At 35.2% G+C, this 21,934-nt stretch overlaps 1 protein-coding gene across 1 annotated transcript; it reads right to left on the reverse strand.

Annotated features, from left to right (window-relative positions):
• Positions 1-2,741: 2,741 nt before the first annotated feature.
• Kera (keratocan) lies at positions 2,742-9,872 on the reverse strand. The gene is made up of 3 exons (XM_004844980.3): positions 9,694-9,872; positions 7,380-8,273; positions 2,742-3,679 (listed from the first exon to the last, which is right to left on the reverse strand). Exons 2-3 carry the CDS (start codon positions 8,263-8,265, stop codon positions 3,507-3,509), a joined length of 1,059 nt encoding a protein of 352 aa, XP_004845037.1. The 5' UTR covers positions 8,266-8,273; positions 9,694-9,872; the 3' UTR covers positions 2,742-3,506.
• Positions 9,873-21,934: the final 12,062 nt, after the last annotated feature.

A 21,934-nucleotide genomic window follows, 5' to 3' on the forward strand; every position in this document is an offset into this window, starting at 1 on the left:
GTCTTTATTTTACAAGTGCAGAAAAACAGCTAGAGAGATGTGAAGATCCCACCTAGGATCACATAGCAGCTAAGTGGTGAAGCAGGGATTTAGACGGAGTCATTTTAACTTTAGTGTTCATGTTCTTTATCCATACATGATGTTAGCACCTCTCAATGAACAAAGTGCCTTGTGCTTTAAAACTCTTGTGTAATTTCCAAATTGTTCCTAAGAACTAGTCTTCAAACAATGCCTGAAATGTTCTACTCTCCCACCTCATGTTACACTTTTCATGATTTGTATGTTTTCTTCACATTATTTTTAAGAAAAACGTCTATCAAAAAACTGTTAATTCCTTTGCAGGGTGCAGTTCTCTGTTAATAACATTTGTCACAGATGAAACTCTACATATTTTGGGGATTTTTTTGTTAATTTGTGTTTATCCATTATAGGATAAATAAAAAATTATCTCATGTGTTTTATAGTATGGAATACATATAATACTGAAAAAAATATTTGAAATAAATACAAGAAGATAAAAGAGAAGAAAAGAAGTAAGGATTTTCTCACAGTTTAAAAGCTTTGTAAGGATTATTTTAGAGCAATCTTGTTTCCAGATAAAACGTCCTTTTCATACCATTTGTCTTGTGTCATTGTTCTTTCTTTATTTGAACAGATCTACTGATTAGCTCAAGATCAATAAAAATTGGCTCCATTTCTGGGCAACATTGACTAATTATAGATGTTGCCAATCTGTGAAATCAAGTTCCAAGATCCCCAGTGAATACCTGACTATATAATACCAAGCCATACATACACTGGGTTTTGACTATGCATATATACCTATAATAAAGTTTAATTTATAAAATTAGGTATAGTAAAAGATTCATAACAACTAATAATAAAAACAATTACAGTATACCCCTGTGAAATCGTGGTTCAGAGTTCGCAGGCTTAGTTGATGGCGGAATTTTCCTTAGAACCTAATTAATAATTGTTGGTGGAAACACCCACAGATTCAGAGAAGCTGCATATATCCTCAGCAATTGTTTCTTTCGGTGGCAGGTTTGCAAGTAGCCAGTCTGAGAGCATTATTCAGTTCTCCCTACTACCGACTGGCTGCTGCTCTGTAACTAATCTCCAGCAGGTGCATCAGCATTCCTGCATCTAACACCTTACTTACTATACCTCATGTAGCTATGAGTATTCTTTGTTTTGTTCTTGAAGCCCTAAGATCTCTAAGATGCTGCCAAAATGCCCTGCACCTTCTACGGCTTTATTATTAATACAAAATTTATTAAATTAAATTATATAACTATGGGAGACATAACATATTTAGGGTTTAAACTATAAAATAGATATTTATAGGCATTTTTCTGACCATATCTGAAATTTGCAGTTTTTCACAATTCACAGGTGCTCCAGGAACCTAATCCCTGCAAATTTCAGGGGTTCACTGTATGACAATATAGCATAATAAAAGTTATGCGAATGTGATATCTCGCAAAGCATCTTACTGTGCCAGGCATACTCGCCCTTCTCATAACGATGATACAAATGATTCAAACCCTATAGAATGAGATGAACGGTAGTGAAGTTACCTCTGTGACATAAACAGTGTATGTCAGCTACATAGGATCACTTGAACACAGGGGCTGGGACACTGTGAAGGCGGCTCTGATAATTCAGATGGCTACTGAGCAGCTTAAGGGAGGGTTGGGTGTACAACTCAGACGTGCTGGGTAAGGGGGTGATGCATGTCCCATGTGGGACTGAGCAGGGTAGAGGAAATTTCTTTTAAAAATTAAGTATTGTGTATTTACAGAATATTCAATTTAATATTTTCAGACTATGGTTGACAGTAGGTAACTGAAAAGGTATAAAGTAAAACTATGGATAAGTGGGGAACAACTATATTAGAAAATCTGTCTGAATCTATTGCTAAAATAGGATTCCTTAAAATTTTACCCATGAGTTCTACTCTTCAGTTTTGGTCTTCCTGAAATGTTTTTATATGACATTTTAAAAAACTTAATGTTATTGTGTTTCCCACCATGTATTCTTTTTTCCAAGCCTACTGATATCTAATAAATTACATTTTATGACAGAGTTTTATATGATATAATTTTCATACTTATATTTATGTGCCTCAAGATATTTTTTTAAATATTTATTTTCTGAATGCAAATTAATTTGATTACTTGCCTTCCATTAGCATTTCAAAGCTATATTAAAATGTGAAGATTAGTTCTCATTTACCTCCAAATTAGTTTTGGTGGGAAAATAGATAATATTGTGCATTATTTTTCTGAGAATTCACAATGCAAGAGGACATACATTTTCGAAGATCTTTGTAGTAATCTACTGGACTTTCTCTAACCTCTTAATCCTAAGAGTATATTTTGGAGGAAAATAGATCAAACTTTATAGGCTTTTTGAGAACACTATTTGGAAAATATATATAAAGGCATGAATTAATCTCTTTGAAATATTTATTGTTAATAGTACATGTATTACAAAACTAGAAAGTTAAAGTATACTTTATTACATAATGACGTATGGGGTTACTTTTTTTTAACTCACGAGAAGCAGATATGTCAAATAAAAATATAATATTTTTCCTGTGTTTACAGGAAGAATAAGGGAAAGGATGATAGAGGAAAGCATGTTTGTATATATTCATACTAGAAAAATAAAAAATAATTGTTAGTGTGATACTTTTTGTTATTACATGTTCCTAAATGAAACTCGGGAGTAATTTTCTCAAAACATATATTTATTGATTTGTTTGAAAGCCTTTACGGTTTTTATTTATAAAATCCAAAGATCATAGGCAAAATAAGAATTGAATAATTTGCAATTCAAAGTGTTAAAACATGGTGATTCTGTGAGAAATGCTTTACAAAAAATGTAAAATTTAGAACTTCTTTAATTGCTAGAAAGCATGGTGTTCTATATCTAAGAGAAACAGGCATAAAATTAATTGTGGATTCATTCTGCTTTGTCATTCAGTATTAAAGGACTAGAAATGTCCTTTTGTGAAGTATTTGACTCATTTAATACCCATTCTTGAGTTAAATGCCAAACTTGTATGTCCAAAATCCATTCAGCAATTTGCATGTGTTTCATCATAATCACAATAAAGAAAATTTTCATTTGCTTCCAATCTTGGTACATTTTCTTTAATTCCTGAAATTATACTGTAAATATAGCACCAGTATAATTAATTTTAAACATACACAAAAATGCACTTCTTGTTGTTTCACAATATAAATGTATTCCTTAATATTAATAATCTGTAAAAGAAACAAAAATAACTATCTTTGAGTTGATAAACTATCTTAACTCTGTGTCTGATTTATTAATCGAGAAGCAAATTAATACAAACTGCAGTGTATGCCACTGGCAGAAATGCAGAAGCATCTTTATATGGAAAAAAATAAGCTGCACACGTGAAAATGGTGGCCAAGAGCAGCTGGACATTTTAGCTCATTTAAAAGCTAATTCTGGATTTGGTAAAGATGCCCTTAAATAATGACAGCCTGAAGAAGCTTGAAGCATGTCATTAAATCCATTGGGATTGGTGGTTTGATTTCATTTCCATCCAGACGGAGGTAGCTCAGTTGAGGTCCATGAATGAAAAAATCTTGTTCTGCATGCAGTGTGGGAGGTGTAGGACATATCAAAGAGACATTCACACCTATGGAGTCAAAGACAGCATAAGTGATTAATTGGGACACAGAAAGAATAGAAGCTGAAGACCATGGAATTACTGCAGTAGTCCTAAAGGAGGATATAGTGGCATGAAGAATAAAACTGATAAATACTTTTTTGTATGGTAAGTGATTATCCACACCTATTTTTTAAAGATTACCAGCTAAAACCGTGCAACATATGTGTAGTCATGTCACTCTAATGTCTGCTATATTTATTACAGGACACTATAAAGAAAATATTGTTAAGAGTTGTACTGTGGACAAAGTTATATGAGCTATATTACCTTTGTTTAAGCTCACTGGTGAGAAAAAAACATCTTTAAATTGCTAAAGGATGAGACAGAGATGGAGACAACTGTTCAGACCTAGTACTGAAAGACTGGGTAGGTATAAGTTTGAATGGATGGTTAGATGGAAGGATGGATAAAGGAGGGGATAAATCCAATATAAGCTAAAATGCTTGAAAAGTGCCTCGCAAGATGCACAATATTCTAGGATGACAAGTTTTAAAAAGCGTAATTAACATAAGTTTACATCTATAATACTTTTAGAACACGACCTTCAATCTCTGTGCATACTTGTATATAATTAGGAAGGAAATATTTGCCAAGAATTGAATTACTAAGAATTGAAGCCAGGAAATATCCCATCAACCCTTTCGCAGGTACAAGATGGGAAAAACTGTGCACCTGCCTTGGACCAGAGCCCTTGGCATCAACGCCTATACTGAGATTTAGGGGTGGTTTCCAGCGAGATGACTTGTTGAACTAGCAAACTTCAGAGAAGTGTAGAGCAGCTGATTCCAGTCATGTATCCATATACTGTATTGCCTTTATATTCCTTTCTGAAGCTGTTTTGAGCAAGATCTTTCTTAGTTAGACTCACCTAACTTGGGCGATGCCTCTCCTATCTGTCCTTTTAGTACATATATATTCATTTTTGAATAATTTTATGCTTATAGCAAGGTTGCTTTGTTTGAACCTTATGCCATTTTGTGAATTTAACTTAATAAAAAACTCACAGATAGCAATGTTGTGGTTTTAAAGATTTTTCTCATGCATTTTCATTTTATAATTACATAAACTTTATCAGGCAATATTTATTATTCCTCCCACCTGGGTATTGTAGGAACAGAAGGCTCAGCCTACTCTTTTTCCTGCTACATGGTCTCCATTGCCTAGGGAGAGAATCGTCCCTTTCAGTCTGTCGTTCATATACTTACCACCCTCTCACTCAAAACTGACATATGTCTGAATAAGTAGAGTATGAGAAACAAGTACACTAAATGTAATTATTTTTCATGAGTTAATTATGGCTTCTCAGAGAATGCCAGGAAGTAAGTTATTAGAATAGATAAAAAATATAACACAAATTTAAGGTCCTTAAAATATTCAGAAGAAATGACTATTTTAATCAGATGACATAAAAATTAACTGATAAATTCTGAAGACTCTTCAAATAAAATATGTCTATTAGTAACTATTTTAATTTTAATTTTATTGATTATGTGGCAAGAAGAGCTAAGTACTTTACCAGTAATTATAACACAGTGTGATATAATTATAAGCCAATAATTACAGCCAGGGAAATTTTATTTTACATTTACTTCCTTGGAATATAGAAATAACCGCATTTTATATCTATATTAAGAAACAAATGACTGAATTTATTTTTATTAATATTGTTGCTTTTCTGCTTTTAGAAATTCTTTTTAGATTCATATCCTCAATGGGATTGGGTGAAAGGTATGGTTATTAGATAAGTAGAAATTTTAGTTCTCTTAAAATGAGAAGCTCTAATCTCGGGTTCTGGCAATTGTAGTCATTCTTAGTCCTTCAGCAACTATCCTCTCCTAGTTGAGCTTTAGTTTTTTCTTTGTGGAAATTTCTAATGCTATTATACAAGGTCCTTGCAAGAACAAATGGTTCTCAAGTCATGAACCTAGAGTGTTAATACTCCTAGAAATTAAAAAAGTTAGGCCTCTGTCCAGACCTACTGAGTTAAAGAAACTTGCAGTTGGACTGAACAACCTGTGTTTTATATACCCTCCAGGTGATTCTGATAAACACTAAGATAAGAGAAAATTAAAAAATAGAAATATCTGAGTAAATGCTTTGAAAGTCTCTCTAAAATATAATTGCAGGAAGGACAGAGTGCTCTATATCCCAACTATTCTTTGAATACAGCATCTCACTCCTAAACATGTGTATTCTCAAACTGTCTAGGTGGAATATTCAGTTCACAAATGTGGAATCACTGGAAGTTAACTTCCCACATGAGTTTTTTTGTAGGTCTTTACTGTCAGATGAGAAATGGGCCTGTAAAGGCACAGAGCACTCATCAGGAAAGAATTGTACGTGTACATAAGAATTGGCTATTGGTCATTGTACTACTTGGTGCAGCTAAACAGATTCTTCTATGAACAACTTTTTTTTCGGTTGCATCTTTTGCTTTTGACTACAGGATTAAACAATACATTTCTTCACCATGGGAAAATAACTACCATGGTGGCAGTCTGCCAGTTAGTTCCTGAATTTTATGCTCAACTATGCTATTATAAAAATCTTGAACAGTTGAGCAGAATCCAGTGGAAAAATAGTCTATATTTATAAATCACAAGTTTATATGATTATTTGGTTAAAGTAATCTTTGGTGCATTAAAACCAGGAAGCACAGCCTTCTGACAATTATCTGTGTACTTTCTTTAGGCCATTTTGACTAAATCTCACTTTAGGAATGTATTTTCTGAAGGTGCAGAGAAAACTCCCCAAGGTTATGTTCCTAAAAGCCTTGTACTAGGGTTGCAGATGCATAGGTGGAATCAGTGTCTGTGGTGTAGCAAGAAGTGTCCACTTGTACACCGGATCCAGCCTGACCCTGGACATAATTGTGAAGGGGTCAAGTTTCTTTCTGATGTATTTAGCTTATCATTTCTCTATGCTTCCCTACTTCCCCTCATGATAACTTTGCCTCCAAGAACTTTGTACTCATATTTCATTCTCAAATCAAAAGCTCTTTTCAGGAAAGCAGAGGGTATTCTAAAAGACGCAAGGAACTACAGTCTTCCAAGGACATTTCATTTCATTTCAATCAAGTAAAGTGCTAGTTCTCAACATGTGGTTTTCAGAAAAACAGTATGAGCCTCACCTGAGAACTTGTTGGAAACGAAAATTTTCAAAATAGCCACTCTGGGGTGGAGCCATAAACCTGTACACCGGAAAGTTTGAGAAACCCTTCTTAGAGGTGATTAATCAGAAACTCTAATTAGAGATGTTTTTGGCATGAAATGACCTATAACATTTGAGACACAGTTGCTTTGTAATGTCTCTTAAATCATATCACATTTACTCAAAATCATGAGGTGGTTGGGGCCCAGCACACTTTCTTATACTAATCCACCCACCATGGCAGAATGGCAGAATCTTCATGAGTCAAAGATGATAGAGAAATTAGTTTTCTTCTATAAATACTGGATCTCTGTAGATTACTAAGGTCCACTTTCAAACTTTAATTTCAAGGTTTGGACTTAGTTTATTAAGACTGTGAGTAGAAAAAATAATAATAATTATAAATGAAGGGCACATTAGTTGCAAGGACAATGCAACTGCCATTCTTAAAGAAGATATAGATAAATGTCATGAAAAAGGACATTTCATTCTAAGACGAACACTGATGGTTACTTACTTCGAATTTTGTTATGATCAAGGTGAAGATGCTGCAGGCGGGCACTGATTTGGGGAAACTTTGTGAGTTGATTGTGAGACAGTTGAAGATCTAGAATTGAGGACACATCAAAACCTCTTGATGGGAGGCCTGCATCTGATAATTTGTTGTGGTTTAGCCTCAGGAAGGCCACTTTAGGAATGACATTGAAATAATTTTCGGGTATTCCCTCAATGGAATTGTTATCCAGAAAGAGTTGCATTGTATTGGCTGGCAATCTTGGTGGCATGTTCCGTAGGGCATTTTTGGCCATATTTAGCTGCATGAGGTTCTTGAGTCCCTTAAAGGTGTCTCTTTGAAAGGCACTGTCCAATAGTTTATTGTGCTGTAGATCAAGAAGGGTCAGGTTTTCCAGATTGCTGAAGGTCCCTTGAGGAATTCTGGATACCTTGTTTCTGGCTAATTGTAGTTGCTCTAAACTTCTTGGCAGGGGGGAAGGTACTTCTTCTAGCTCATTGTCTTCCAGAAATAAGAAAAGCAGCTTCTTCAGCTGGCTTAGGGCTCCTTTTTCAATTCCATAGTTGGTTATTTTGTTCTTGTTTAAATTAATCCATCTCAGCTGGGTGGCATTCACAAATGATTTCTCAGGGATGGTTTCTATCAGGTTGTTTTCAAGGTAGAGATACCAAATTCTTGAAGGAATAGCAGGAATTTCTTTGAGCCCTCGATTTTCACAGTATAAAGCAGTAGGGAAACTGGGAGGGCAGAAGCATTCCCTGGGACAACTGAAGTCATGCATAGACCAGTCCTCTGGCTCATATACATCATAGACCTGTCTCATGCTTTGGGTCCATGCAGTATCTGTTATGAATAACACCCAGATGAGGAAGGAGATTGTGGTTGCCATTATACTACCTATAGGATAAGAGATACTACTGTTAGATATTGAAAGATCTTGACCTTTTGATAATTGCTTGCAGTAGAATGAGCAGTACACCTTTCTACTTCAGCAGAGAGGTGAAGATATCAGCATTTCATTCACAGATATCAATTAAGACACATTTATTTAGTAGACACCATGTGCTAAACATTTACAAACTCCAGAACTAAGTCAACTTGCAGCTTTCTGGTTTTAACCCAGTCACAATGAAAACTGAGCAATGGAAAATAAATTTTAGCAGCTCTAAGTGCTTTTCCATTTCAAGCTGTTTAATTCAAGGGACTTAGCTGAGACTAGTAGTTGAATACAGGAGTACAAAAAATGACCTTTTGCTAATTCAAGTTGAGAGTCTAGGTTGTTCATCAGAGATAGGCACATGTTTTTGCTTTTACTTCTAAATGAGCAGACCATCTGGAGGAGATGTCCCAGGTTCTTTGGCCCTTGAACCAAAGAAACAAGGGAATCAGGGAATGCTTCAGTAGTTTATTGAGAAGGAAAGTTCTAGGATCTGAAAGACAGTGTATGATTAATCTCTTGTCCCGTTGCTGAACTTCTCAGGTAAGTTGTATTTGGATGAAAGACTTCTATAATGTTAATTACAGAATCAAGCTATTCAGCCTACAAATTGACATTTTTCTTAAATAATGGCTGATATATATATATATATATATATATATATATATATATATATATATATCATACATCCATACATACCTATATGACAAAGAGAGTTTATTACACAGAGGTGAATATATTACTTATGCAATTGTGGTGCATATCTATTTAGCCATACTGATGCTTCATAAGAAGCAAAACAAAACAAAATACAAATTTAGGGTACAGGTAGAAAAATAATTTTACATTAGTATTTCCAGTAGGACAATAATAGAGAGCAAATTAATACTTACTGATATGGGATACATTTAAAAGCCATATCATCATCACACATTATAGTTAGAACTATTTTAAAAGAGAAAATAATCATACACATGATTTATATGTTTTTAAAATATATTTTTATGTTACATAAACACAAAAAATTAACATTTTAATCAATGTACATTAAGTTAAACCAGTTGGCACTAAGGACAGATTAAGTTATTCAGCTTCCTTGGGAGAAAGATATATAGACATATAGGAGATGATGATCTTTCAATTTTGCTAGTAAAGTGCAGAATGACAAATGCACAACTGTTTCTGCAAACTGTCAAATTTCCTACCATTGCAGAATGCTGCTCTGGCCATCATCCAACAGACACTCATTAATTTTCTTTTCTCTCTTTATTTGTTAGAATGAGGATTTGCTTTAGATATTTAAGTTATAGTCCTACATCTGATAAACCAGAACTTTACATTGTAAGCTTTAAGAGTTTTAAGAAATGCAAAATAGTTTACCTTGCCTTCCAGGATTATACTGTTGAGTGCTGTGTCTCTGTCTGCAATTTGCTAAAAATCAGTTCAGAGAAAAAAAAAATTGTCTAAAAATTGTTTTTACTTTATGCTGTCAAGCCTTCCAGGAGAAAAAGTCAAACCTGCTCTGAGCAGTCCCCAAGAACACCTTTTGATGTATTGTTTTCACTTTGCCAGGGCTGAAGAAGACAGCTGAGCTCAGCCTTTCTGGGTCTTCTTTCTTTTCTATTGGTCACTGCTTGCTCACAGTAGTAGACTGACCCAGGCACCACTGGCATGTTTGTGTGGATCCTCTGTAATATATGCCTGCCAGTGGCTCCAACTTTAACCTCTCCAATAAACACAGCAGCTTGGTACCTAGGCAGCCCAGCAAAGGAAAGTCTCACTTTAATTTCCAGAAACTATAAAAGCATTTGGGACAATTTTCACTCCTAATTCACAGTTCCAAAGACGGAGTGATGTACTGATGTATAGACCTGATTCAGCACCAAGCAACTGAAGGCAGTTTTCATTTCCACTGTAACTAAAACAGATTTTTCTCTGGATGATAGTCTTTAAAAAAACAATTAAGTGCAAGGAAATAAAGGCCAATACCCTCAGTTTATATGGACATATTTTATTTGTTTCTAATATGAAACAGATGCTGAGATGTATTTGATTAAGGAAAAAGAGATAGAAATACATATTTGAAAATTTTTAAACTCTTATCTGAAAAACCATACTCAATTTTGGCACTAACCTGGTAATACACTTTGTTTCATACAACTAATTTTTGTATTTCTGTTTACTCCCCTTGTAATAATTTATTTAAGTATTTATTAAAATGAGATGAATTTTACTCATAACATCACACATGTTTTGCATTTAGTGTCTTATAAGACATTCTGTTGCATTGCTTTTTTTCCTTTTCTTTAATTCATCTGAGCAAATATGTCTTCTATTTCTTATATTTAAAAAAAAAGTTATGCCTTTTGAGGAATTATGCAAACAAAATATATATTTTTCCAACAATATTTTGTTGATTGTAATTATTTTGTTTTTCAAAATTATCTTACGTTGAGATCAGGCAGTTCAATTTAAATGTGTCATTCAACAAATCTCACAGAAATACTATCAAAGACAGAGCATAATAAAGAGGAGAAAGCACTGGAGTTAAAGGACCTTTGTCAGAGGTAACTCTTTTTTTCCCCTCTTAACCAGAGGCAGATAAATTAGAGCTTACATTTGTTATCTATAAAATAATAATCCATTACCTCATGGAGTGAGCCCTAGTTGCCATAAATGATTATGGAAATGTTAACTTCTCTTTGCTATTAGCACTATACCCTCAGAAAAATGCATTCATACCCAAGTGCTTTTATAACTAACATCCAATTCACACATAGCTCTTTGTAGCCTAGAGTTGCACTTACAATATTTTGAGAAAGCAATCAGTGTTATTTGCAATTATCTCCTCTCTCCCTTGCATTTTTTTCTTTTCTCACTTTCCCCTAGGATATAAACAACAGATAAGCTTCAGATCTGCACAGTCTCTTCTACTCTCTTTCTCTTAATTTTCTTTTTTAGCCAAATTTATTTCATTCATTTTTAAATTTTATTATAAAAATGTTGCTGCATGTTTATTGTGGAAAAATTAGAGCAGTGTATGTGCTGCCTCCAATCTCCTTCCAATTCACAATTTCACTCAATGATCCACTTGTCAAAATAGGGCTTCTTATTCTATCACTTCCCTAAAATTGCTTTGACAAAAATCAACACTGATCTTTATATGCACTAATCTACTTGAACTATATCCTTAGGTAATACTGACCCACCACATTTATTAAATGTTCCTCTAAGTTTTTCTGATATCATTCTTTTCTAGAGTCCCCTGCCCTTTTCAGGTGACTTCTCTTTGTATCTTGAAACTTTCTCTTTGATCTTTTTAACATTTTATTTTAAAAGAACTATTTTATAGCATTTGGAGCTCTTTGAGAATCTGTCTTCTGTGCTCTTCTTGTCCTCTACATATTTCATGTGTGATTGCATGGCTTGAATAACATCCTTTATTGTGAAGACTTCTGAATCCGTATCTCCAAGAAAACCTCAGAACAGGGTCTGCATCCCAGTGTAAGTCTGTCTATCTGTGCGCTAGACATCTGTTGAGCACTTTGAAGGCACATGAAGAAAATGAGATTCACTACCTCCAATTATGTCTAACTGCTCTTATCAGTTTATTTTTTTGAATGATATTATCACTTTATTCAGTCTCCCAAAGCAGAAATCTGGAAATCATTCTTCACTCTTCCTCTCATTTTGTGCACATATGGTAACAATTACTTTTTAAGGATGCTGAGAGACATAAATAAAAATGACCTTCCATAACATTTACCATCTTTGGGTATCATGGCTTCCAGACTAAAAACATAGAATATTTTCCACTATTAGGATAATCTTATGATTTTCCTACAACAATCAAATCTGCCTTTCTTCGATTATTGATTCCAGGAGGATGAGACTCCAGGCATCTCTTCTCTGGAATTGCTTAAATTGATGTTTGAATCAATATAACAATATTGATATAACAGAATAACAAGCTATAGCAGCTATAACAAGAATTCATAAAAGACTCTAACCAGTCTTATGTGATTACAAAGAGAGAGCAAGGAAACCTAAAGTGTATAATATGGCTTTGGCATGTCTCTAGTGAGAGACTGATATTTTAGAAGTCCATGAGGCTTTATAAATAGTAGTTATTCAAAAAATATTCATTCAATGAATAAATGAATCACTAAATTTTTAAGGCATATGTATCATTTGTCATTTGTGATTTGTAAATGGGAATTCCTATGTAAGTAGGAAAACAGTGGAGTGCCTTCTGTATATGGTTTAAATATGTGTTTTCCTTTTGCAACTTCATAGCTGTTTGACCTTGAATAGGTTATTAAACCCTCATGTCTACAGTAAGCGGGGCAAGTGCATTATGGGTAGACATGTCTTGCCTCATTTACTGCGCAGAGCCATTTGAAGATGAAATGAGATAATAGGGGTGAACATGTTGTACCAGTCTAAAATTTTTCGTAGTGAAAAATGGTAAAGCTTTTTGCTTATGAGGAAAATAATACCAGAATTTTTTTCTAGCCGAGAAGGTAATAGTTGATTTTCCTGTCTACCTGTGAGAAGTCTTTGCAGAAACTTAAGAGAGGGCAAAGGTGTAGTTATTATGGTTATTTTAACCTATTTTCTTCCTTTTAGCATTTTAAAATGTTTTATTTTGACCCATATGGATTCTATGAAAAGGGAAGCTGCTTTGCTAAACTATCTTACACCAGTGATATTAGTTCATTATATTCCCGAAGATCACTGCTCTTTCAAGTGAGAAGGCCATATGTAATGTGATGTAAGCCACAAAACTCTAGTAAGATTCTCGATTTGTTGGCATATGTGTCACATATGGACTAGAAATTCTTGGTTGAAGTACTTGGGTCCTTCCAGGATATTTGGTTGCCCTATTTGATTGAACTTTTGCTAGAAGGGATTATGTTTTTCCTTAACAGAAAAGTTTTGGTTCAACTGAACTGTGTCAAGTGGTTAAACGATGTGAAAGGGATTCACTAAATAGATATAGCTTATACACAGAAACATAGTTTAAAATTTTGTCACAACAATGTATTTCAAATATTCCAATAATACATTTGAAAGGTCAACAATCATCACAAAAAAATGATCAGAAAGACAATGATTAGCACCCTCACTCAGTTCTGTCAGTATAAGCTGTACTTCCAATAGCCCATTATTTCTAATTCTATAGCAGATTTAGTATTTGATATTCTTGCTTATAGTTTTGACTTACCAATTTTAAATATATTTTTCCTTGTTAGATAAGAATTTAGCATGGTTGCCCAACCCTATTTCTTACCTTGTCTATATCTATAATTTCCAATAAATTTTGATTAAATAAATAATAGAAGATTTTTCTATAATTCTCATTAGTTATGAAGCAACTTAAATATCTCATAAAGAACCAGATCACTGTGATCTGCCAAATTAGGTTGTGTTGATGAGCAACAGAAAGTAAATTACACTGAGGTAGGAGAATATAACTTTCCAGAGGAAATATCTATCAGGAAGGAAAAATCAGTGAAACTCATATATCTGATACTATTCATAAACAATTTTTATAAAATTTTAAATGTCTTAAAATGTTAGTTGATTTATTCTTACAACAGACCTATGAAGAGACATAATTGTCCAAGGTTTCACTGGTGGTAAATGACATGACATGTGCATATAATATGTATTGGTCATCTTTCCCGTGGCTGACAAACACAAATTAATGGCTGCCATACACAATTTGAAGGAGGAAATGATTTGTTTGGCTCACAGTTTCAGAGGTTTCACTCCATGATTGCCTGACTTCAAGGCAGAAACATGGCAGAGGGTCATTTTAGAGAGAGACTGCTCAACTCTTGGAATCCTCAAATGCTGGAACCAGAGAGCAGGGGAAGAGCTAGAGAGGAACAGGGAAGGAATCCATATAATTCCTGCATCATGCCCTGTGAACCACTTTCTCCAATGAGGCCCTGTCTATTATTACCCATTTAACTAGAAGTTCCTGAATAAATTAGTGACTGCACAACCGATTCACCTCTCCAAGAATCTCTTAATCCAGTCAAATTGATAATCAACATTAACCAGCATAGACTGCATCTTCTTAGTAAATACTGTTCAAATGTTAACTAAACATATCTATGTTGATAAAACTAACTCCCCCTTCCCCCTTCCTCCCCCCTCCCCCTCCCCTTCCCTCCCCCTTCCCTTTCCCCTTTCTCTTCCACTTTTTCCTCTTCCTCCCCTTCCTCCTTCTTCTTCCTCTCTCTCTCGCTCCCCTTCCGCTTCTCAGTATACTAGAAGTAAAAACGTATAAATGTGCCCATGCATTTTATGCTGGGTGTAAATTGACAAATATCTAATACTTATGCCTTTTAGTACATTTTTTATAATCAAAATATTTCATTAATGCTAACATGATTGTTTTCTGTCATTATGAATAAATAGTAGTAACCCATCTACTTTCATTGCATAAGATTTTTATCTGAAGCAACCTGAAGCTAGGCTATTTCTTAAACTGATTTGAAACTACTGGTAAACTGGGTAAGTTCAATGCCATTTTATATTTTGATTCAGCTTTGACATTTATGAGTCTCTTTGTGGCTACTCAGAACTCTGTAGGAAGAGTTTGCTGAATTTAGAAGTGCAAACAAAAATAGACTTATAATTCTTGAGTGAGCTTTTACCAGATTCTCTCTGGATCAGTTTCTTTAGCTTCTCAATTCCTCCTTATTTCTCCTAAGTTTAACATTGCCCCTGTGGCTTCCCAGGGATACTAAGATAATAAGAAGTAGGCAGCTTGGAAATCAATTTAAAGTTCATCTCTAACAAGTTTGCATGAGATTTCTTAGAAAAATCACTTCATCAGAGTGTGGAGAACATAGCAGTAGACATAATGTCTGTAGCAATGCTGAGGAGATGTGGTCGAGTCCCAGATGTAGCTGGTCATCCTTGACCTTTTACCCAACTGCCTTTGTAGAGCATCCCAAATTAGATCTACACTATTACAATAGTCTACTTTCAATTACTTCCTGTATATATTGACATATTAACTATACTCTGACTATATTGTATAATCTTCTCAGCCCTTTGGTCCCAAGAAAATGTCATGAATCTTAAGTGTGATTTAAGAGAGGAACAGTAGTGCAGAGCACTAGGACCTATTTGATTGTATTCCCAATTGTATCATGTACTTGGTTGAATCAGCTCTATGGGGCAGTTCAGACTGATAGATAAGACAACATTGTGTTTATGGGCAGCTGACATCAAATTATTGTTCAGCTTCCTTAGGGTTCAATTTCTCAAAGGTAATAATCATTTACTAGATGTGGTATATACTTATTTTTGAAAGCTATGGGTTTAATTCTTCTATTAAGGCTTACTGCTGGCTATCTATAGTGGCCTGAAAAGCCATGCACTCTTTGAACCTTACTTAATCTGATGAGTGAGATCAGTCTACCCCCAATTGTCTGGAATTTTCTCTTGCCAGTGGAGAAACTGAACACTTGTAGCTTCTCAGCAGTAGACTTACATGTAATAATATATGGCCTTAAAGGAACTGTGTGTCTCTTTAATATCTTCACAAACTAGATTCAGTCCAGTATTATGTCTATAAGATTGTCCTGGAGATAGAAGGGAGAATGAACCCCTGTTGCATTTGTCTGGTGATCCTTATAATATGGAAATGATAGCAGACTTAATCCAGAAGTATAGATGATAAATTCAGGAAAGCATTAATCATTGCAGTCCTTCATGTAGTGCTTTTCCATCTGATCTTTATAGACACCTGGTCAACATATACTTGCTGAACATACACTCTTTTCAGAACTGTGCTAAGAATTATCTTATGCTGGTGGGGGGCCAGCAGGTCCTACAAGAGAAAGCAGACATTTCACACCAAGTGTCCTTTTCTGGAGGAAAATAAATGAACACAGAGCTATTTCAACAGGACCAGAGTCAATGGTCACTCTGAGGATTACAATCAAATCACTTATTTTGGCAAATAGAGTAGGTTTGAGACACTTGCCATAGCACCAGATGTTTATTCATACAAAAGGGTTGTTATAATGTGTCTCTTGGATTGAGATTTCTGTTACAAGGAGATTATTTCAAATTGTGTTAAATAAAGAAATTATAACTTTGTCTTCTAAAAACATCAGAGTATCCATAACCCTAAATGGCATGTTCCTAATGGCAATGTCCTTAGTTAAACAGGTCAGTATTTGTCTTCCCTTTGGAGGAGTATCATGTTTCCATAGTGCCCCATAGTTAATCAATTAGTTGGCTTTCCCATAGTGTTCTATTGTATGTATCCCCAGTGTTCTGACATTAAAGCATCTACTGTCTTTGATTAATAAAGCCTACCCTCTAGATGGAATCACAGGATGTCTTGTGAGATTATGTGTCTGAAGATTAAAATATGGCATAAAGTCAGGGTGTTAACAACTCAGGAAAAGTGTAACAAGAATATATTGCTATTCTTGTCTGGTGAAAGGAAGCAGACTGCCTCTGGTAATTTTGTTGATTGGAATAGAGCAAAAAGACATTATTCAGATCATTTACTTCACACAAGGCACTAAGAGCTTTAATGATTTGTACCACATATGGAAGAGCAGTTGCAGCAGGAGTTGCTGTCTGATTAAACTTTGGAGAATCCATTTCTATCCTTCAAGACTATTCAAATCCACTATACTGCCAAGTGCTATGTTTAGAAGGGACTCTACTAAAAACCATTAACCCAGGACTCATTAGTCTTTGATGGTATTTCTCATCCTATATTGAAGTGATTTTTGCTATTTAATTAAATATTTTGACAGTGGTGGGTAGCACTGCCATCTATACTTTGATCTTTTTTAATAGACTAATCTGTCACAAGATCCAGAGCCAATGTGTCAAATTTGTCAGCTCTAAAGTCTGCTATTTCAACTATTTATAGTAGAAATTGGGACAAATAACATGGGAAAGAAGTGAACGACAATAAGGTAAAGTTTCAACTTAAAAAAGCATCACTAATGGACTGAAGAAGTGGCTGATATACCCAGAAAGTAGTATTGTTTCAAAAATATGCTTTTTTTCCTCAAGATATAGTTGCTCTGGTAAAGACCCTTAAAAATAAATAAAAGAAGCACATACCTGTGATACCATAAGAAGTTACTTATTTAAGACCAGGTGTCCTCTCCGTCATTTTCCAAAGCTTTAGGTCCATGATTTGAACGAGGTTTAGAAATTCAGTAAAGGGTAGAAACCTTCTATCATATATCATAATGGTTCAATGAAATCCTCAGGTTAGCAGTTTTGGAGGGTTTTTGATTTAACAAAACAAATGGTACTGTGGTGAATTTCCTATCTCTTTTATTCCCATAAATGCAACATTTTGGGGTACTTTGGTTATATTTAGTGTTTTATTTAATTATTAATGCATATTCATTGTACAAATCAATGGGTTTCACTGTGACATTTCCAGAGTTCTTCTTTCACCCCTTGATCATGCCCAACCACCCCTTTACCCTTCTTTATCTTCCCTTCTCACCCTTCTTCCTGCTCATCCCCTTCCCTTTTTTAGCAGTCCTTCTTTCACCCTTAGGTCATACTTTTTTTTCTAGATTCTACCTGTGAAAGAAAACTGATGATACTGCTCTTTGTGAGTCTGAGTTATTTCACTTCACATACTCTCTGGTTCCATCCATTTTCCTGAAAATGCCGTAATATTTTATTCTTTATGGCTGCATAATAATCCCGTGTGTATATATATCATATTTCTGTATTCCTTTATCTGTTAAGGGATATCCAGGCTAATTCCACACCTGGGCAGTTGTGAATGGTGCCACAATAAATGGTCATGTGTGTTCTCAAGAGTGGAATGGTTATTTCTTATAGTACATAGTTTTATTTCTAATATTTTTTGAGTCACAGCAATAGTCTTTTCCATAATGGCTGTTCATTCACACCAAAAGGCTAAAAGGGTTGCTTTCTTCTCCATTTTCACTCCAGCATTTACTGTTTTTGTTGTTATTGTTGTTCTGACAATAGCTATTTTGCCTGGGGTGAGATGGAATCACAATGTAGTTTCAATTAACATGTCTCTGATGACTGAAGATGTTGAACATTTCAAAATGTATCTATAGATTATATATATATATATATTTCTTATTTTGAATATTGTCTGTTAAATTGTTTGACCATTTTTATTAGATTATTTATTCTTTTAATTTTTTTGTATATTCTGGATATGAATATGCTATCACAATAATAGCTGACAATAATTTCCTCCCATTCTGCAGGTTGTCTCTTCACTCTATTGATTGTTTCCTTTACTGTGCAGAAGCCTTTTAATTTTTAATTGGCCATCCTTCTTGCTCCGGATCAGTCTGACTTTATGCTGACCCTCACAATTTTCAACAGAAAATACATTAGTCATTGACTAATGACATTATTTGATGTCTTACATTTCAGGATTACTCTTCCTCATTAAAATAAAAAAATCGATGTCAGTCCTTATACCTTCCATTCATGCTATGACATGAATGCCTTCCCCTTACTCCAAAAAATTCATGTGTCGAAATCTTAGCTACTAAAATGATAGTGTTAGGAGATGGGGCATTAAGACGATGATTTGCTCATGAGAGTTGAGCCCTCATACTTGGGATTAGTGTCCTTGTAAGAGGCCCAAGAGATACTGCTATGGTTTGTCCAGATGTCTCCCCAAAGCCTCATGCAGGCATAGGTGGCTTTTTCAGAGGTGGCTGAATCTAGAGTGTGTGATGCTGGGATTAAGGGTGTGTGATTACTAAACCAGTACACTGATTGGTTTGGCACCACTGTAATCCTGGGTAGTGTGGATGAATAAAAGGGGCAGGAAGATGATGTTATGATCCCTTGTTGCTTTTGTTACCTTGAGCACAGTTTGTGTTTTTCCTCTGCAATGCCTGTCTGCCATCCACCCTGCCCTGGATCCAGCCAGTTATGGACTGAAACCTCTACAAATTGTGAACTAAAAAAGCCTTTTCCCCTTTAACTTTGGTACCAGGTATTTTATCTCAGCAATGAGAAAAGTAACTAAGACAGATAGCCTTCATCCCTTCTACCATATCTCTACTACAATAGCTTGAATGAATTAAGACAGCCATCAATTTATGAGCATAATTAATGCCTTCCCAAAGATGCTGTTACTCATATCACGAATCACATCTCAATGGCTGGTGAAGTGAGTAAATGGATTATATGTTTAAAAATTCAGTATAAAATTCAATTTTGTGAAAATTAGTTTTTCTTTAATGTGTTAAAGCATCATCTTCGTATAATATATGCTTTCATTTTGTTCCGTTTGTGATAAGCTGTCCATTGAACTGCATTAGGCTCCCAGCAGCTTAAACTAATATAATGAAACCTAGAATCTTTGAGATATGTTCTTCTACCTAAATGCAGCCTGCTCTAATGTTCCCATTCTCCCTCTGTGCTTAAGTGACTGGAGAATCTACCTTTTCTGGCTAGTTTACAAACTACATAAATTTATTTCTCTTGCAGGAAATTCCTATAGCTCACTTAGAGTGACACTTTTATTCCAGGGTTTCACTTTCTGACACTTCGTGGCTGTCTTTTAGTAAAGGTTGAAGAATCTTGATGGTGAAAGGGAATGGTTCAGAAAAAGAAAGAAATTCTTTTGAAAGTTAATATCCTGAGTTGAAGGACCAACATATTCATTCAAGCAGGAGATGCTTTACAAATCGAGTCAGTGGGGTTGGGATTCCTAGGAATCTCAAATCTTCTGGATTTTATTGCATAATTCCCACTTCAGTTATGGCAGATCCCTCAGTTTCCAGACCAATGCCCTAACTTGTTGTTAAAGGACAAGGTAAATAGTTCATTGCAGTCCAGAATGTACATTTTGATTTTTGCTCTCATCCTGCATCAAAAAGCAATAAGAGCTTTATGTCTTAAAAATAATGGGCCAGGGAGTCAGCTCAGAGGTGCTGTTGCCTGCCTCCCAAGCGCAAGGTCCTGAGTTCGATACCTAGTGCAAAAAAAAAAAAATTATAAGCCCCTAGACTTCAAGTCCAAAATTTGAGCTGCTAATTTAGAATTGTACTTCCCAGGGGCTGGGGATTTAGCGCAGTGGTTATGCTGCCTGCTTCGCAAGCATAAAGTCCAGAGGTCGATCCCCAGTACCAAAAAAAAAACAACAAAAAACCCACAAAGAATTGTACTTCCCATTTTCTCTTTTCCAGTAGTTCCACTGACTGTCAAAGGCAGCAACCCAATTCTCAACCCTGTTTCATATTTCTTTTTTTCTATTTCATATTTCTCAATGCCTTACTTTCAAGAGATGTGTCATTCAGACGACATGTATCATTTTTATGCACAAGTGTCTTCTAAACTGGCTTCTCTAAATAATGTGTTTGGATGCTTTTTACCTAAACTACGCAGAGAACCAATCTCAAGTTTCATACGTTGTCCAGAAATCTGAAGTCATTAGCTGATTTCTGTCATCAGTGTCTTTGTTAAGCTAAGTTTTAAACACCAGATATAACTCTGGGTGTCCTGAGTAGAAAAGGAACTCTTTGAGTGAAATGTGGAAATCACCTGAATAAAAAAAAAAGAGGCTGCAAGCTTGAACTTGGAAAATACACAGGAAACAATGGGCTTGCAGATAATTGAAGTGATCTGCCCCTTCTGCCTCTGTCATCTCCCCTGAAAATCACTGGGATCTGAGTATCCCAGGGAATGCCCTCATGGAAAACCAATGCAGATGGATTCTAAGCCAAGAATTAGTATCCACTTGTCCAATCCTGCTCCACCCAGGCTTTACCAGGGTAGGGAGAAGAAAAATGCCGGTGGGTTACTGTGTCCTCTTAAGAATATAATCAAGGCAGTTTCCCATATATACCAAAGGAGATTGGAACTGGGATAGATGTTGAAGTGAGTGCCTTTTACTCAGGAGTACACAATGGCCCATTTAAAGGGGAAAAGGGGCATTTATTGGCCCAGAAGTCTTCATATTTTAGCCTTTGCTTACCCCTCCAGAACTCCCTCTGCATCCTATAGCCACAGGTGCTCTGATGCTTTGTCCAGGTTTTGCAATTTTTCTGAATGTACTGTTACATTCTCAGCTCTAATCCTGACTTGTATTCCTCCTCTTGCTAGAAAACCTCTCAGTACCCACTGTCATCACTCGAATGATTACTACATACTCTGTGAAGGCTTCCAGTGTTTCTTGTCCCCCAGTAAGGGAAGAGTGACTTCCTCTCTGAATCTGTCATTCCCCATTTATTATCATTCTAATACTTCCAACTAAGTACCGATTTTCCATCTATCTCCTAGACAATACACACTTTGATGCCACACAATTTTTTTTGCTTTTTTTCTTCAGTGATTAGCTCTGTGGTAACAGAGCCCTGGTACTTGTGTGATATTGAAGAGTAATTCAGTTTGGTTAATAGCTCTCATACCCTGCCACCTTTGCCCCCAAATTACTTTAAGAAAACTGTCTTTCGAATTCTATGTATCTATCTATCTATCTCTCTATCTATCTACTCACTTATATATTTTGTAATGCTGTGGATGAACTCAGGTTATCATGCATGCTAGGCAAGCACTCAACCACAGAATGACATCTGAGACCTCTCTTGAACTTTAAGCA

Source organism: Heterocephalus glaber, unplaced genomic scaffold, assembly GCF_053883595.1.
Source record: "Heterocephalus glaber isolate CG9 unplaced genomic scaffold, H.glaber_assembly_v1.0 deba00001572, whole genome shotgun sequence".
NCBI classification, from domain to species: domain Eukaryota; kingdom Metazoa; phylum Chordata; class Mammalia; order Rodentia; family Bathyergidae; genus Heterocephalus; species Heterocephalus glaber.

Coding starts and splice junctions, on each gene's coding strand:
- Kera (XM_004844980.3), bottom strand. CDS start 8,265: ATGGCAACCACAATCTCCTTCCTCATCTGGGTGTTATTCATAACAGAT. Junction 3,680..7,379: donor TGATCATAACAAAATTCGAA/GTAAGTAACCAT, acceptor TTGACTCCATAG/GTGTGAATGTCTCTTTGATA.